Source organism: Amorphotheca resinae (genome assembly GCF_003019875.1).
Source record: "Amorphotheca resinae ATCC 22711 unplaced genomic scaffold M430scaffold_7, whole genome shotgun sequence".
Taxonomy (NCBI): Eukaryota; Fungi; Ascomycota; class Leotiomycetes; order Helotiales; family Amorphothecaceae; genus Amorphotheca; species Amorphotheca resinae.
The window spans coordinates 1,103,251-1,118,778 of record NW_020194477.1 but is presented as its reverse complement, the minus strand read 5'-3'; the positions used below and the strand labels follow the sequence as shown (position 1 = coordinate 1,118,778).

At 49.8% G+C, this 15,528-nt stretch overlaps 6 protein-coding genes across 6 annotated transcripts; 2 read left to right on the top strand and 4 right to left on the bottom strand.

Moving 5' to 3' along the window:
* Window positions 1–214: 214 nt before the first annotated feature.
* M430DRAFT_19812 (hypothetical protein) lies at window positions 215–915 on the bottom strand (the record flags this gene model as incomplete). The annotated part of the gene is made up of 2 exons (XM_024864161.1): window positions 215–224; window positions 272–915. The coding sequence occupies 2 exons, from the start codon at window positions 913–915 to the stop codon at window positions 215–217; spliced, it is 654 nt and encodes a 217-aa protein (XP_024720353.1).
* A 1,775-nt stretch (window positions 916–2,690) lies between these two features.
* On the bottom strand, window positions 2,691–3,094 carry M430DRAFT_35488 (hypothetical protein). Its single transcript, XM_024866748.1, has one exon. It carries the CDS (start codon window positions 2,917–2,919, stop codon window positions 2,722–2,724), a length of 198 nt encoding a protein of 65 aa, XP_024720352.1. The 5' UTR covers window positions 2,920–3,094; the 3' UTR covers window positions 2,691–2,721.
* A 1,331-nt stretch (window positions 3,095–4,425) lies between these two features.
* Window positions 4,426–6,436, top strand: M430DRAFT_103225 (hypothetical protein; the record flags this gene model as incomplete). Its single annotated transcript, XM_024860850.1, has 3 exons — window positions 4,426–4,694; window positions 4,875–5,002; window positions 5,058–6,436. 3 exons carry the CDS (start codon window positions 4,426–4,428, stop codon window positions 6,434–6,436), a joined length of 1,776 nt encoding a protein of 591 aa, XP_024720351.1.
* Window positions 6,437–6,667: 231 nt separating this feature from the next.
* On the bottom strand, window positions 6,668–8,808 carry M430DRAFT_249298 (hypothetical protein). Its single transcript, XM_024865162.1, has 2 exons — window positions 8,670–8,808; window positions 6,668–8,566 (listed from the first exon to the last, which is right to left on the bottom strand). The coding sequence occupies exon 2, from the start codon at window positions 8,491–8,493 to the stop codon at window positions 6,907–6,909; it is 1,587 nt and encodes a 528-aa protein (XP_024720350.1). The 5' UTR covers window positions 8,494–8,566; window positions 8,670–8,808; the 3' UTR covers window positions 6,668–6,906.
* Window positions 8,809–9,484: 676 nt separating this feature from the next.
* Window positions 9,485–13,484, top strand: M430DRAFT_19809 (hypothetical protein; the record flags this gene model as incomplete). The annotated part of the gene is made up of 5 exons (XM_024864159.1): window positions 9,485–9,515; window positions 9,566–9,659; window positions 9,713–12,683; window positions 12,731–13,405; window positions 13,467–13,484. 5 exons carry the CDS (start codon window positions 9,485–9,487, stop codon window positions 13,482–13,484), a joined length of 3,789 nt encoding a protein of 1,262 aa, XP_024720349.1.
* Window positions 13,485–13,788: 304 nt separating this feature from the next.
* Window positions 13,789–14,190, bottom strand: M430DRAFT_76622 (hypothetical protein; the record flags this gene model as incomplete). The annotated part of the gene is made up of 1 exon (XM_024869563.1): window positions 13,789–14,190. A coding segment is annotated over one exon (402 nt), but the record flags the coding sequence as incomplete, so codon positions are not given.
* Between the last annotated feature and the right edge of the window lie 1,338 nt (window positions 14,191–15,528).

Below are 15,528 nucleotides of genomic sequence, written 5' to 3'. Positions count from 1 at the left end.
TCTGCTGGATGTTGCCAGGAGTCGTGATGCGTAGTGTGGAGGGTATGGTACCTAAGGCTTGGGAGAGGGTTAGCTAGCTATGTTATGAGATTGGCATTGTGGGTACGTGAGAGAGATATACATACCTCCAGCTTTGAATGTGTCTCGGGATTAGGACGGTTCGGAGGTGAGATGTTTGCTACAGCTTATGCAGAACTTCAAGAACGGGTACTATTCAGTAGCTACTATGAGTATCAGCTTCGTACCTGGGTTAACGGCATAACGGATATACCTAGTCGATCTAGTCTCTCTATCCGTGACAGCCTCGATCAGTCCCTGATTCAGAATCATACCCGTCTTCGACAAGAACAAGGCTGCGAAAACCGCATCTCCCTCCGGAGGCACGAAGTTTAAGATCCTCACAGTGCGATCTCGACAGCTGGCATATCTCGGGATATGGTCGGTGCAGATCATCTCGCGCAGATCGCTGAAGAGTTTCAACCAGAGAGATTCAGCATCTTCCCCACTCCGAGTCATCAAATATGCGCTTATGATCATACAAGCAGCGAGCGATTGAACGGCGTCAAACCCAGTCGTCTCTTTCATGAAGCTATGGAACCGCCTCACTGTAAAGCAAAAGTGGCTTAGGAAGAGGGTGTCAGCGGCGCAGAAGAAGATCCTGGGCGGGATCTTTTCGGTGCCGAAACTGAGCTTGTAGACCTTTAAGGCTTCCTGGCGAGACTCGTAGCAGGTATGCAATATGGCGGGTATCCGAGCAGGGCTGTAATAGCCTCCTTCTTTGACATCGGGATGGATTTCAATAAGACGAGGTGTGATATTATTGAGAGAGTGCTTCCAGATCTTGACGCGTATCTCAGAAAGGAGTTGAGGGAAGAGAGTGAACTCCAACGTCGGAGCAACAGCTGATTGATCCATCTTGATGAGATTGAATAGCGGCGTGAAGCGATAAATGAGTGCGTAGCAACAATAAGAGAGCTCTCAGTTAAGAAGCACCTTGAAGGAAAAGACTGATTGTGATCTCTGTGGCAATGCTGGATATGGACGTCTTGCTGGGAGCAAATCGGTGGTGGTGTGCAGGGTAAACGCGAAGAGAGATCGTACGGCAAGACGCGCTTAAGTGTTGAAAAACCAAATCGGATTGAAAGAGAGCTTTCGCGAAGTCTTCAAGTGAATTGAATTAAGGCAAATACCAAACCCAAAGAATCAGAGGCCTTTGGGAGGCAGCTTCTGTTAGGTCCTGTCTGCGAGACTATTGCATTTACACAGAAGACAAAGCAACCGAAAGTAATCAGAACCTACCTGGAACTAGGACATTCTTCAAACCACAGCAAAGAAGCCAGATAACTTCACATACTTACAATGATCTATTGCCGATATGGATCTCCTTTCTCAAGCAACTGCTTGATAGCAACACAGCCAAACTGAGCTATCCTATCCCGCCAACCCAAGCGGTTTCATATAGGCTCTCATATACCGAACCCAACGCACTTGAACTCAGAGCAGTATGTAATTCATGTTACCGGCTAGTAGGTAGGTAGTTTAGACCAAAACTTTGAAAAGGGGTAGTAGTAGCAAAGGAGAAAAATCTAAGTCAGCAATATTAAGCAGCCACCGACCTATTTCCCACCAACTCGCATATCAAGCTTCAGAAAAACAAACAGAAAGGACAAAAGCAAAGAAGCAACCTACGCAGGATCCGATCCAGAGGTTTACAAGATTCTTGACTCCACTTCGCTATCGCTTCGTCTCGCTTGCTCAAACTTCTGATTCTTAGCGACCACTTAGCAAAATAGCCTCATCAGTGAAGATAATTCTTGAGAAGTCAACAAACAGCATCTGAAAGCACAAATCCGGTGTGGTGTAGCGGTAACATAACACGCTCTCAGATCATGATATTGATCCGTGTAGCTCCGGGTTCGACTCCCGGCATCGGAACGTCTCTTTTTGGATAATTTTTATATCTGGTCCGGTTTCCATATAGAAATTTTCGACCTTTTTCTTTTGTCGCCGTTCTGATTTTTATTTCTGGGGCCTGTTCGGTAGCTCATCGAGGAAAGAAAGCCTGAAGGGCTGATGACGCCCCCATTTTATTAACCTTCTGCTCTTCCATCGTATATCTGTCACACCTCCAGGATGAAATGCCATCGCAGCAGAATGTCTCTCTCCACTTAGAGGTGCCTACAGTACCGATCTGTCGATCAACACCCCTAACATGAATACTCAGTTAGGGTTGGTAGGATTCGCAGCACTCGATCTGTCTGTGAAAAGGGGCTTGTCTTACCAAACCCGGAATCTTTTTGATGAGGAAGTCCGACCTATGAAACGCCATATCTTGATTTTCTGGAAAGTTAAAGGGAATTACCCAGCATCGAAACCCTTCCCGAAATGAGTGATCTGAGCAGCTCCACCAATAAAATGAGTCTTGTCGAATGTGGTAATGAAGTGCTTTATTATTGAGCTGCTGAGGCGAAGTTGACACTGATAGCTATCTGTTTATACACTGGTCGGTTCCGGCGGCGGATCCAGATGAGGCTGGACCTTTGTAGTGTAGACCTAGTAAGCCGTGGTGATCCTTAGAGGTGGCATGGTCCCTGCTCTGGTTGAGTGCTATTAGCTCTGTAGGATCATCTGGATTTCGTCAGTCCAGGTGTATGGCTACAGGGTTTATGACTTAACTTGAAAATAGAGATGCCAAGTTCTATTCTGGCCCAGGAACATCCATTAGGGACATCCATCAAGATCTGGGGAGTGAGAAGTCAATCTGAGGTCCGAATACTCGTTTCCTGAGACGGAAGCATTGGTTTGGATATCGCTGCCGAATAATGGAGAGGGGACGCTGGTTATAGAGGCGCAAGCATAAGGGCCAGCCACCAACAAAACAGCGGTCTTGATAGAGACAGTCGGGTCCTTTCTCTGCATGTCGCAGACTCTACTGGGCTTCCATATCCTCATCACGGAGATAACTTCTTTTATGATCTTCCCAATGAACCCTGAACCCTAACAGTAGAATGACGAACATGGCGATCACCAAGCCCCGCAGTGCCCCGCTCTTCGCATTGTGGAGGAACACCGGGTCAATCGTCCTCTTAAAGAGGGTTGTGAGATAGAGCAGACTGAAAGGCAGCGAGAATAATGGCGAGCAGTCGCGGTGTAGGCTGTGACAAAATGGAAGGGAGGATTCAACGTCGGAATGCGGATAAAAGTGAGTGGATTTTGATGACACAGCTATGCCCGGGGTCGATTTCTGTGCGGAGAAAGGATTTTGGAATGAACGAGTGAGATTGAACGATTGACTGATCCAGTGACAGCAATGGAAAACAACTGAGTATAACCACCTGCACAAACTATCTGCAACTCTGCAGGTACTGCATCAACACAGACATCTTGCCATGCCTACCTTATGTTGTTGTGAAATGTATAGAGCGTCCCTATGCGCCTCCCTACCCTCTTTACGCGCCTGAAGTGCCATCACCAATCATTTCTCACAAGCAGCAGGCCCCTGATGTCTTGATCGACCAGCAGCCAGTCGGAGAGCTACCTCGCGCGTCTCCCTCCCGGTTCTCCTTCATAACAAAGCAGAGAAGAGACAAAAGGCCAGATTATTTATTACCGCTTCCGGCAATTGTTTTGATTAGGCCTTGCATTGACCCTGGTCCTGAAGTGGAGAGTCGCGATGTGGGATGCTCGAACGCGACCGTGGCCTGCATCCAGGCCTCTTGACGGTATCCTATACGGAGACAGACCTGATATACCGCATCGTGTTAGAGTTCACATCTCAGATCCCACTCACTCTTTCTTCCCTCTGCAAGAATCCGACGTTCTGAAGACCTGGTGAAATCGTGAATTGTCTGAACAACCTTGTCGACTACCACATTCACCTTTGGCGAGCGGCAGTCCAGATACTAAGCGCGTAAGCTTAAACCGGACTAGCGGCGGGTCCTAATATCATATCCCCCTACACTACGATAGATTTATCGATCTGGAATAAACACAACTCACGCACCAACCACCACGAATTCACATCTGCCGACAAAGGATTACTGTCCGTGGCGGGACACTTGCTCTTTATTAATATCAGGGACTGTGCGGTTTTCAAGAACGCAGGGAATTGCCAGATCCGCGCAGATTATCACTTTCAGAGAAGCGATAGCAGGTGGCAGGGCAACTGGACTTAGCATCAATCACTCAATCGACAAGACAACACCGAGCGATACTATTGCATTACACACACACACACACGACAGAGACCCTGGAGTCGCTAATCTGGACTGAACCAAAAGCCTTTGACAGCGCGCAGACAGCTGTTGGGGCCTGGGACTGCGTCGGGCAGTAGCCAGATTCATCGCTCTACAACCGATCTCTTTGCGCAGTCTGTCCGCCATCATGGATACAACCGATGAGCGCTTCAGCTCTACTAATCCTAATATGAACATCACCAAAGCTTCGAATTCACTGAGTACACCACCGGTTGCTACGCCTCCCCGCATCGCGACCCCTCCACCAGCAGAGAAGAGAAAGTCCGGCATGAAATCGAACGGAGAAACTGTGGCACGGAATGGCAGTAGTACGGGAAGTGCGATAGATCCGAAACAGTTGCAGAAAGCTTTGAAAGAATTTGAGGATGCGGGCAGACAACGAGAGACAACACCAAGCAGTAGCCCTGCTCGGAAGCGCCAAAGAGTTTATGGTGATAGGTAAGACAACCATCCCTTTGAGTTATGAGGAGATATCAGCATTTTGTCAAAGGAGGCATCAAAGTTATGATCTGAAGCCCTAAGAGGACAGACCTGGCTCGGACGCTGAACGCTATGCTGTTCAAACTCTAAGAAAGGCGATTCGACGTATCATTGCTTGTTCATTGCTAATTTTAATAGATTCATCCCAAATCGAGAAGGGCAGGACCTTAAAGCCAGCTTCAGTTTACTCCCAGACGATGGTTCCTTAGCGACACCTTCAAAACAGAAAAAACGAATACCACATGGCGAGCTTCATTTCCAAAAGAGTAAGCAACAAGAGTTCTTCCATGATTCCAAGTAAGCAACTGACTCTTTATACAGCTGAAGAGGCAAACCGCACATTTTCCACATTGCTTCGCTCTGAAATTTTTGACACAACCATTCCACAAACTACCCCTCCAAACCTGTCCCCGGACCAAACCTTGCTTCCCTCATCGCATTCAACAAATAATAATGACTATACACGGTCACATACACCGCCTACTAATTCTTCTAGTACATCTTTGCCAATCTCCTTAACACCCTCGACTCCCCACAAAAATCTTTTTACGTACATGTCACCACGGCATCATACAAATATTGCTGGACATCCTACGCCATTAAGGACACCCCAAAGTAGACATGGACCGAACCTTAATGCCAGATCGGAGATCTATAGCTTGTCTCCCGTGCGATTTGGTAGCCAGCAAATGCTGCTGAGTCCACGAAAACAGCCTCGAGCAGTTAGCAAGGTACCATACAAAGTACTCGATGCGCCAGATTTGGCCGACGACTTCTATCTGAATCTGGTGGATTGGGGTAGCAGTAATGTCCTGGGGGTGGGACTTGGGAGTTGTGTGTACATGTGGAACTCTCAAACCGGCCGCGTCAACAAACTGTGTGAGCTTCAGGACGATACTGTAACAAGTGTTTCCTGGATACAGCGCGGTTCACATATTGCCATTGGAACCGGCAAAGGTCTTGTACAAATTTGGGATGCGGAGCGAATCCGAAGACTACGTACAATGACCGGTCACACGGCACGTGTTGGTTCACTCGCCTGGAATGACCACATCCTCACCTCTGGCTCTCGAGATCGACTTATTTATCACCGAGACGTACGAGCACCAGATCAATGGCTTCGCAAGCTTGTGGGTCATAAGCAAGAAGTTTGTGGTCTTCGATGGAACTGTGAAGATGGCCAACTTGCCTCAGGTGGTAATGATAACAAACTTATGGTCTGGGACAAGCTTTCCGAGACGCCACTCTGGAAGTTCAGCGACCACACAGCAGCCGTGAAGGCTATTGCTTGGTCGCCGCATCAGCGAGGATTGCTTACCTCCGGGGGTGGAACGGCTGACCGACGAATTATATTCCACGACACACTGCGAGGAAATATGATCAATGAAATCGACACCGGGTCTCAGGTCTGTAACCTTGCCTGGTCCAAGAACTCTAATGAGATTGTCTCAACGCATGGGTACTCGCAGAACCAGATCGTGGTCTGGAAATATCCCAGCATGACACAGGTGGTCAGTCTCACTGGACACACCTATCGAGTATTATATCTGGCCATGAGTCCCGATGGCCGAGTCGTCGTTACCGGGGCCGGGGATGAGACCTTGCGGTTCTGGAACGTGTTCGGAAAGAAGCCTGGACAGAGAGACGAAGGGGAGGCCGGGGGTGGCGGGAAGCTCGGAGACTGGGGGGTAATTAGGTAGGGCATGATTTTTGCTCTGCAGAGGAGATTTTGCTTTTATGATCTCATGGAAGGGGAGCGGGCATGCATGCATTGGCGTTCTGGCTTTCGATTTGGCTTTCACGAGCGAGCGGGCAAGCGGGCAACGACCGGGCAAGGGGTATTGGGTCAGGCGTGATATTTGCAAGCGGGGGCTCATTGATCTTGTGGTGGCGGTAAATGTTGGTATAGCTGGGATAATCAGCTTTGTTTTTGTGTGTGATTAGAGCTGCATTCCAAAGCGGCTATCGCGATGTGTCGATCTCAACTACCTAGAGATGAAGAACATTACAAAAAGACGAGAAGCATGCACGCCGTGACTCCTTGGTATATCCGTTCCTCCTTATGCCAAGATCTGGAACCAACGGAAGAAAAGAGAAGAAAAAGGTGAACAGGCAATTTGGCAAACGAAAAACAAAATGGCCTAGTAATCAAGCTGCCTATACTCCATAATCAAGCGGGCAAATCTCCAACCCTCCTCTCCTTCGCGACGTCCTTAGCCCCGCCGTCAATCCCCGTGCTCCCCCCTAAATCGTTCAAGAGGGGGATCTTGTCCACACTCCTGCTTCTCGAATGGCCTGCATCACCATCCAACGAAGCAGCCAGCTCGACGCCCCCATCGACTTTTGGGGTCATTAACGGACTTGTAACCTCTGTACTCTGGTGCCATTTCTGGACCTCTAACTTCATGGCTTCCAGCTCTGTCTGGAAGCGTTTGCCAAAGACGTCAATGTAATAGGTGGCGCCGTTATAGACCGACAAACAAAACACGACCATCAAGAAAGCGGAAGATGCGTAGCGGTACCAGAACCAAAGAGGGCAAGGGAGCATGGTAGCAACGGCGTAGGTGTATTGAATGAGCATGAATGCAGGCTCTTGCATGGATTCTGGTAGAGACAAGACCAGTTTTCCAATCCAAGCCTTCGAGTAAGATTTTCGAAGCCACGTGAACGAGGTTGGGCGGCCAGCCGCGATCTTCTCGCGACGGCGCACTGTTATCAAAAAATGATAAGATAGTTGCCAGACCGCGTAAGGAACAGTCGACCAGAGAGCCATTGCTGCGAGAGAATAGTGCGTTTTAGAGCCTGGTGGTGAGTTCTTGATGGTATAGATGGCCGGGAAACGCTCTTGTTGAAGGTCCAAAGGTAAAAGATGGACTAAACAGTGAAGGGTAACGCAGGGCATTATGTGGATGAATAGACTTGTGACTTTGTCGAAACTATGGAAGACCATCGAGTTCCTCCACATGGCAATGGCGACAGCGTTATTTCCGAAGGCCAGACAGTACGTGCTGATGAAGAGTCGCTTTGAGTGTGGGAAGATCCAGATAGAGCATACGCAGAGGAAGTTGACGAAGTAGCAAAGGTCCGCCAGGAAATAGTGGTAACCGCGCTTGTGGTAGGTGTAGAATCGAATGGGCATGAAGTAGAGTAGTTGGGCCATATACCAGTAGTGAAACAATTCAGGACATCCTCCAATAATGTATCCACTGATGAGGACGTTCAGGACACCGCAGATAAATGACACCTTCTCTCGAAGTGTGACTGCTTTGGTATCATTCCAGCGTTCCCCAAGTCTGTCGACACTTTTTCGCATCTTCTTTCTGTATCTGTCGAGCTGCTCCTCGGCCGTTGGCACCCGTCTCCGCCATTCTTCAACGACCCGTTGCTTTGTCGCAGTACCTCTGGACTTGAGCGCATCTCGCTGCCTCCGGACCTTGTCTGTTTGTGCTGATAGGTTTCTCTGGAGCTTTTCCAACTGATGAGGCAAGGCAAAGTTATCCAACACGTCAAATACCGTGAGCCGATCCAAAGGCGTAAACGCCTCCCAGTCTTCTTGGTATGAGCTGCTCCCCGAGAATGAAGGGTTGCGTGAGAGTCGAGGACTATTCGGTGTTGATGCTGTCAAGACGGGGGTCTTGCTGCCGTCAGGGAGAGAAGAGCCTGCGGACGAGCCATTTGTGCTCATTTCAGGTGCGAGATCGTTATGATCTATCGCGGGATCTGAGTTGGAACGGGGTATGGGAATAGGTTCCGACATTTCGAATATTGTTCGCTGATGAGCTGTAGAGGAAGAAACCCCGAAGGAAACCCGGCGTAGTAAGCTACCTCCTCTTAAAACCAAACCGTCAGCCATGATGGCGTCTTTGGATATGAAAAGAAGACGGGGGGAGAGGCTCAGGATGATCGAGAGCCGGGTATATCTGGGTCACTCACACGCTTTGGATTACCAGGACACCTTTATATCGTCGAAGTTCCAGGTGATCAGAACGATTTCCACATATGGTTAAACAGCCGCGGTGCAAACACCCCACATGAGGTTGAAATAAGCAAGGTGACACGCTGATAACGAGGCTGGAACTGCTTGAGGGTTTGGTGGTGAGAGGAAGACGTGCGTATCTCCACGCGTAAGTGGTTGGTTTTGAGGTGGTCGAGAATCGTGGTCGAGGGAGTTCCTGTGGTTGGCTGAGATGGGCAACTCTGCCTTGGGTGGTCTACTTTAGCTCTGAGACCCCAGATATCAGGCAGGATTGAAAGCTCGACAAGACTATTGGTCTGATTGAGAAAAGGCACGGGATAGACGGCAGCAAGATGGAAGAGCACGGGATGCACATACAGCGACGCGCAGGAAAGCAGATGCTCGTGAGAGTCGTCACAAGCTTCTTGATGGAAGCTCCTGTGGACCTGTGGATCTCGCCGTTCACCCGTCTCTCAGCCTCGTTTACCACCAGGGGGGTCTTCTCTTGGCCTGTCTCTTCCGGTCCCGTAAAATGCTTTTCTCACGTGATCAGGCCCGGCACGCTCGCGTACAACAACTATAGGACAATCGCGCTGCAAACGCGGTTCGATACCATTTGACCGCTCAACATTTTCAACTCCACCCTATCTTTGACCTTTTGAGTGCGCTGGAGCTGCAACTGCTTGTCAATGCGCGCCAAAGTAGGGCATTTCCGGTTGTAACGATTTCCAAGCTGCCATCCTTCTGCCCTCGGCGCGTGCGCCCCACCAGATCCCTACGCGTGTAGTTCAAAATGGGGAAGCTCATACGGCTTGAACTATTCAGTACGTTGGTCGCATCACTAGGCGGGATCATTGTGCTCATCTATATCCAGATTTCAAGTCCTACAAGGGCCACCACACGCTGCTCTTTGGCGACTCCTACTTCACCTCTATCATCGGCCCCAATGGCTCTGGGAAGTCCAATTCGTACGCGCACCAGTCGCAGTCTGTATTTGATACGTTGCTGACGAGGCGAATAGCATGGATGCGATCTCATTCGTTCTAGGAATCAAATCTTCACACCTACGTTCCTCGCACCTCAGAGATCTCGTTTACCGCGGTCGAGTTTTGAAGACTTCGAAAATCAACGATGATGGATCCGCAGCAGCCCCAGGAACGGAGGGGCACGAAGGTGGCGATGCGGAAGACCCAGAAGAGGAATCACAATCGCAGAGAGCTACACGAAATGATCCCAAGAGTGCATGGGTTATGGCGGTTTACGAGGATGATGCCGGAGATGAACAGAGATGGAAGCGTACGATTACGAGCCAGGGCGTGAGCGAGTATCGTATTAATGACCGTGTTGTGACGGCGGTGCAATATAATGAGGCCTTGGAGGCTGAAAACATCCTCATCAAAGCCCGAAACTTCCTGGTTTTCCAAGGAGACGTGGAGGCAATCGCCTCACAATCACCAAAGGACCTTACTCGACTGATTGAACAAATCTCTGGAAGCTTGGAATACAAGGCCGAATATGAGCGACTGCAAGAAGAGGCAGAACAAGCAGCTGAGAACCAGACTTATAACCTTCACAGGCGTCGGGGCATCAATTCGGAGATCAAGCAATACCAAGAACAGAAGAAAGAAGCGGAGGCTTTCCAGGCCAAGGCTGAAGAGCGTGATCATGCCATTGTCACCCACATACTTTGGAAGTTGTACCACTTCCAGCGCGTCATGGAAGAATCTAGTGCCAGTATTCAGGAACACCAAGAAAACCTAAAGGAATACCGCCGAGGCGTTGAAAAGTACGAAAAGGCCCTGGATGAAGCGCGTACATCTCAGGCCAAGACTATCAGGGATGTTTCCAAGGTCGAGCGAAACGTCAAGAGAAAGGAGAAAGAAATTGAAGAAAAGGAGAACAACTTAGTCCCGATCGAAGAGAAGGTTGATCATACAACGAACGAGATTGCAAAGATCCGCAGAAGAGCTGATGCTGTAATCAAAGAGCGAGATGAGCAAGCCGCTCGGGTTGAAGCAGAGAAAAAGCAACTGAGCATTGTCGAGAAAGCCCAGAAACAGTTCGAAGTCCAATGGCAGGAGACTCTGAAGAAGCAAGGCAGGCAACTCAGCGAGGCTGATTTCAAAGAGTACAACTCTCTCAGATCGCAAGTTGTCACGAGGACTTCTAGCAACCAGTCAAAGTTGGACAATCTTGTGCGACAAATGAAGACCGACGAAGTGACTGCCAGCAGCTTGAAAGGCAAAGTAGAAGCATCACAAGCATCTGTCGAGAAATTAGAAGGAGAGGTCAACACCATCAATGAGCGAAGGGAGGCTATCAAGGCTACCGTGAAGGAGATCACCAAGGAGATCGATACCAAGAAGAAGGAATATAGCCATATCCAATCCGAACGCATTCGCATAAATCAAAATCACACAGAAATGGAGGAGAAATTACAGGCCCTTTTGAAGACTCTTATCGAGGCAGATGACGGTCGCCGGCAGAACGAGAAGGAAATGCGGACCAAGGAAATGGTGACATCCCTCAAGCGTTTATTTCCGGGAGTTCGAGGCCGTGTTGGTGAACTTTGCAAGCCCAAGCAAAAGAAGTACGATGAAGCTGTGATCACAGCCCTCGGTCGCGACTTCGACTCCGTGATTGTGGATACCGAGAAAACAGGTACTGAATGCGTTCAGTACTTGAAAGACCAACACTTCAGCCCGATGACTTTCATTCCTTTAGACAACATCAAGGTCAATGCCGTCAACTCCAACTTAAAAGGCCTTCCCGGGGCCCGCCTGACCATTGATACGATAGACTTCGACTCCTCCCTCGAACGGGCAATGTCTTATGCTTGTGGAAGTTCGATCGTGTGCGATGATCTTGCAACCGCCAAACACATCTGCTACGACAGACAAATTCAAGTCAAGGCTGTCACATTGGAAGGTTTTGTCATTCATAAAGCTGGTCTGATGACTGGTGGTCGCGGCGCGGAGAATAGAGGAAGCAAGCGAAAATTTGAGGAAAGCCACGATATCGAAAACATCAAGGCTAAAATTCAAGCAATGCGTGATAACATTGAGGCCCTGCCCAAAGTTAATCGCAAGAGCGCTCACGAGGAGCAATTGCAGAACGACTTGAGTGGATTGGAACAACGCTTGGCCTATGCCAAGAGCGAGCTCGCTGGATTCGAGCAGAACCTTGCTAGCAAGAAGAAAGAGTTGGCTCATGAGAACCAGCTATTAAATGACATGGAACCCAAGTATCGGCAAAAACAGGCAGAACTCGAAAGCTTACAGGCCAAGGTGGCTGAATTCAGGGACGCCGTCGCCAAAGTCGAGGACGAAGTATTCTCCGACTTCTGTACGAGGCTGGGCTACTCTGACATTCGGGCATATGAAGCGCAGCAGGGCAGCTTGGAACAAGAAGCCTCGGAGAAGAGAAACGCTTTTGAGCTGCAGAAGGGAACCTTGCAGAGTCAACTGAAATGGGAGACAGCAACTCACATGGAGACAGCGAGTCGAGTCCAGCGATTGGAAGACCAAATCGCGAGACTTGAGCAGGATATCCAAACATATACCGCTGATAAGGTGTCTCTCGAAAATGCGATTGATATCGACAGAGCCCATGTAACTCAATTGGAAGATGAACTTGCAAAGCTGAAGGAGAAGCTTGCCGCAAAGAATGAGAAAGTGACGGCGGCCCGGAATGAACTCCAGAAACACAGCAAGGAAATCGATGCCCGAACTAAAGCCATCGCGGGCTTGGAGGCAGAGGTACAACGAAACAGCGCAGGCAGATATGCTCTGCTACGTCGCTGTAAACTTGAACAAATTGCCATCCCTCTGACTGAATCGTCGGCAAAGCTCGATAGTCTTCCTGTGGACGAAAACATTCTTCAGACGGACCCCGACGCTATGGATGTCGATGACGGCGAGGAACCTGAGGAGATTATGAAAGATTATGGTATTGAAGTTGACTTTGACGAGCTCGACGACGATCTCAAAGTTGTATGTCCACCTTTTAGATTTGGTGGGATACGTGCTAATGTTAGTAGGTTGGTGAGGAAGGTGTCGAAGAGCAGCTTCAAGAAAAGATAGAGACCCTTAACTCGGAGCTCGAGAAGCTCAACCCCAATATGCGTGCCATTGATCGGTTAGATGCTGTCGAAGAACGGCTCAAGGCCACAGAAAAGGACTTTGAAGAGGCGCGCCGCGCCGCGAAGAAAGCAAAGGATGATTTCATTGCTATCAAGGAGAAGCGCTTCGATCTATTCAACAAGGCCTTCACTCATATCTCGGAGCAAATTTCTCACGTGTACAAGGACCTCACGCGCTCGGCGACCTTCCCTCTCGGTGGTCAAGCATATCTGGACATCGAGGATAGCGATGCGCCTTACCTCTCGGGCATCAAGTACCATGCCATGCCACCGCTCAAGCGATTCCGTGACATGGAGCATCTTTCGGGAGGCGAGAAGACCATGGCAGCACTCGCTCTCCTCTTCGCCGTGCACTCGTATCAACCGAGCCCCTTCTTCGTCCTCGACGAGGTCGATGCGGCACTCGACAACGCCAACGTGGAGAAGATCAAGAACTACATCCGCGAGCACGCAGGCCCGGGGATGCAGTTCATCGTCATTAGTCTGAAAACGGGTCTGTTCCAGGGGAGTGAGAGTCTGGTGGGCGTGTTTAGGGACCAGGAGGCTAATAGTTCGAAGACGTTGACGTTGGATGTAAGTTCTCTTCTCCCTTCTCTTCCCGTCAATGCTTAGCAAATGCTAACATGCTGGAAAGTTGCGCAAATACGTATGATGAAGCATCAGGCTAGGAGTTGGAAAACAAACCGGCGGGTGGAAATCTGTAGCCGTCTGTATATTTTATTACTCGACGAGGGATGCGGGAGCAGACGCTTTGATGTTGAGGGTAATGAGTAATGAGATAAGTCGTATACCAATGTTAAGTAAGAGGGATCGCATTCCTCGGAACAGTGCTAGCCGTACGTACATACACACATACATATATACATAAGATACAATCCGTAAGATATCTAGATACAACGCATCAATCACACCCCCCTCTTCCCCCTCCCCTCCTCCACTCTCCCAACCCTCCTTCTCAATCCCACACCCACCAAAAACGCAATCCTAAGCATCGCACCCCCATACACAACCCCCAAATTCGCGCACTCCCACACGCCCCAACCTCTCAAATCCCAATACACGCTGGCGCCCAGCGACTTCATGGCCCACAAATGTCCAAAATCAGCAAGCAGCAAGATGCATAATAGGGTGCGCCAGACGCGCATATCGGCGGTGGCGCGTAGGACGAGGGCTTCGTTGAGCGCGAAGAATAAGTACATGTTGGCGAGTTGCGAGAGCGTGATTGTGGTGTGTGGTGGAAGAGGGGAGGGGGGAGAGGGGAGGGAGGGGAGGGAGGAATTGGGATGGAAATATGTGGAGTAGGCGCCGACGAGGGCGGATAGAGGCTCGATGCTGAGGAAGAAAAGGCGGTAGATGATAGGGAGGGAGATGGGGGGCGGCGGGGATCCGGCCATGGTTTGGATTGGGTGGTGGGTGTTGGGTGTTGGGTCTCGACTCTCTTTCTTGCGATCTTCTTGATTGTGGGTTGTGTGACTAGAAAGAAAAGCAGGTAATGAGTGATCGGTTCCGAATCGTGTTCTGTGTTCGGATGGTGAACGGCCAAAGACGGATAGGATAGGAGAGATGTTGAAACATTCGACGTTCACTCTCGCTGTACTTGGTTTAACCCCGGATTCTTGGAGTGGAAATGCGACGGTCCTGATCGCCACAGGGAAGCCCAAACCCCTGAACGCTGTCTCTTCGCATTTGTCTGTCTCAAGGAACCAATGATCATGGGTCTCTCGCTATTATTCTCTAGAGAAACATCACGTGGCGGCTAATGGAAAAACACAAAAGGCCTAATCAGGCATCCCTACTCGGTGCAAGAGCAGCAAGACCCACGATTCTTGCCTCATGGGGTTCTGCAGTCTGCTGTAGCGTAGGGGAAAGGAAAAAACGGTCGTGCGGCTCGAGTCAGTGACCTGTCAACAGGAGGCCCCTCCGCTCATCCTTCTGGGAACTTCTGCTCCACCGTCGTGCGTGCCGGCTGCAGTTGTATTTATTGCTTTTGGCAATTATTATGATTTATTGTATTGTTATTACTATCTATATTATATTATGACTATCTATTACTACGATCACTATTGCGTCTCTTTGCTCACCCCGTGTGTGTGTGCCGCTGTTGCAACTACTTGCAGCGCCCTCAAATCCTTCGTTTCAGAGAGAGAGAAGCGTGGCAGAACTCAGCCTTGCCCGCTGCTCTGGCCCGCCGTTCGCCACAGGGGCCGACGCAAGACGTCAAAGACGAAGAGGCAAAGGAGAAATGCCCTTCCACGTTTTACTCCCCCCCTCCCTCCCCTTTTGCAAGGGTCGGCCGCACCGGGCAGGGTCCTGGTGAAGGGGCCAAGTGGGCGCTGGCCATGCCGGACCAGTAGCCTAGTACCCATCGTTGCAGCGTAGCAGTCTGATAGATCAGAGCCGTCGGCCAATATGCTCCATCCAATGCTGAGTTCGCCTCCCTTGTTCGTCGGGTATGCCGTTTCGCCTGCAATAAACAAAGATCAAGCAAGCGTTCATCCTCCTCCGACAATGTCTCGCGCAATAAATACTCCCACGTCCAACTTCCTCTCCCCATCCTTCGTTCTTACTTCTTGCTTCTTTCTTCTTGCCTCTTGATCCCGGAAAGTTCCCCCCGTTCAATCGTTACTTCGTCGCATATCCCGCCCGCCCTTCCTTTCGTATCTACCTACGCCCAAACCCGCTCTGGATAGTCTCTC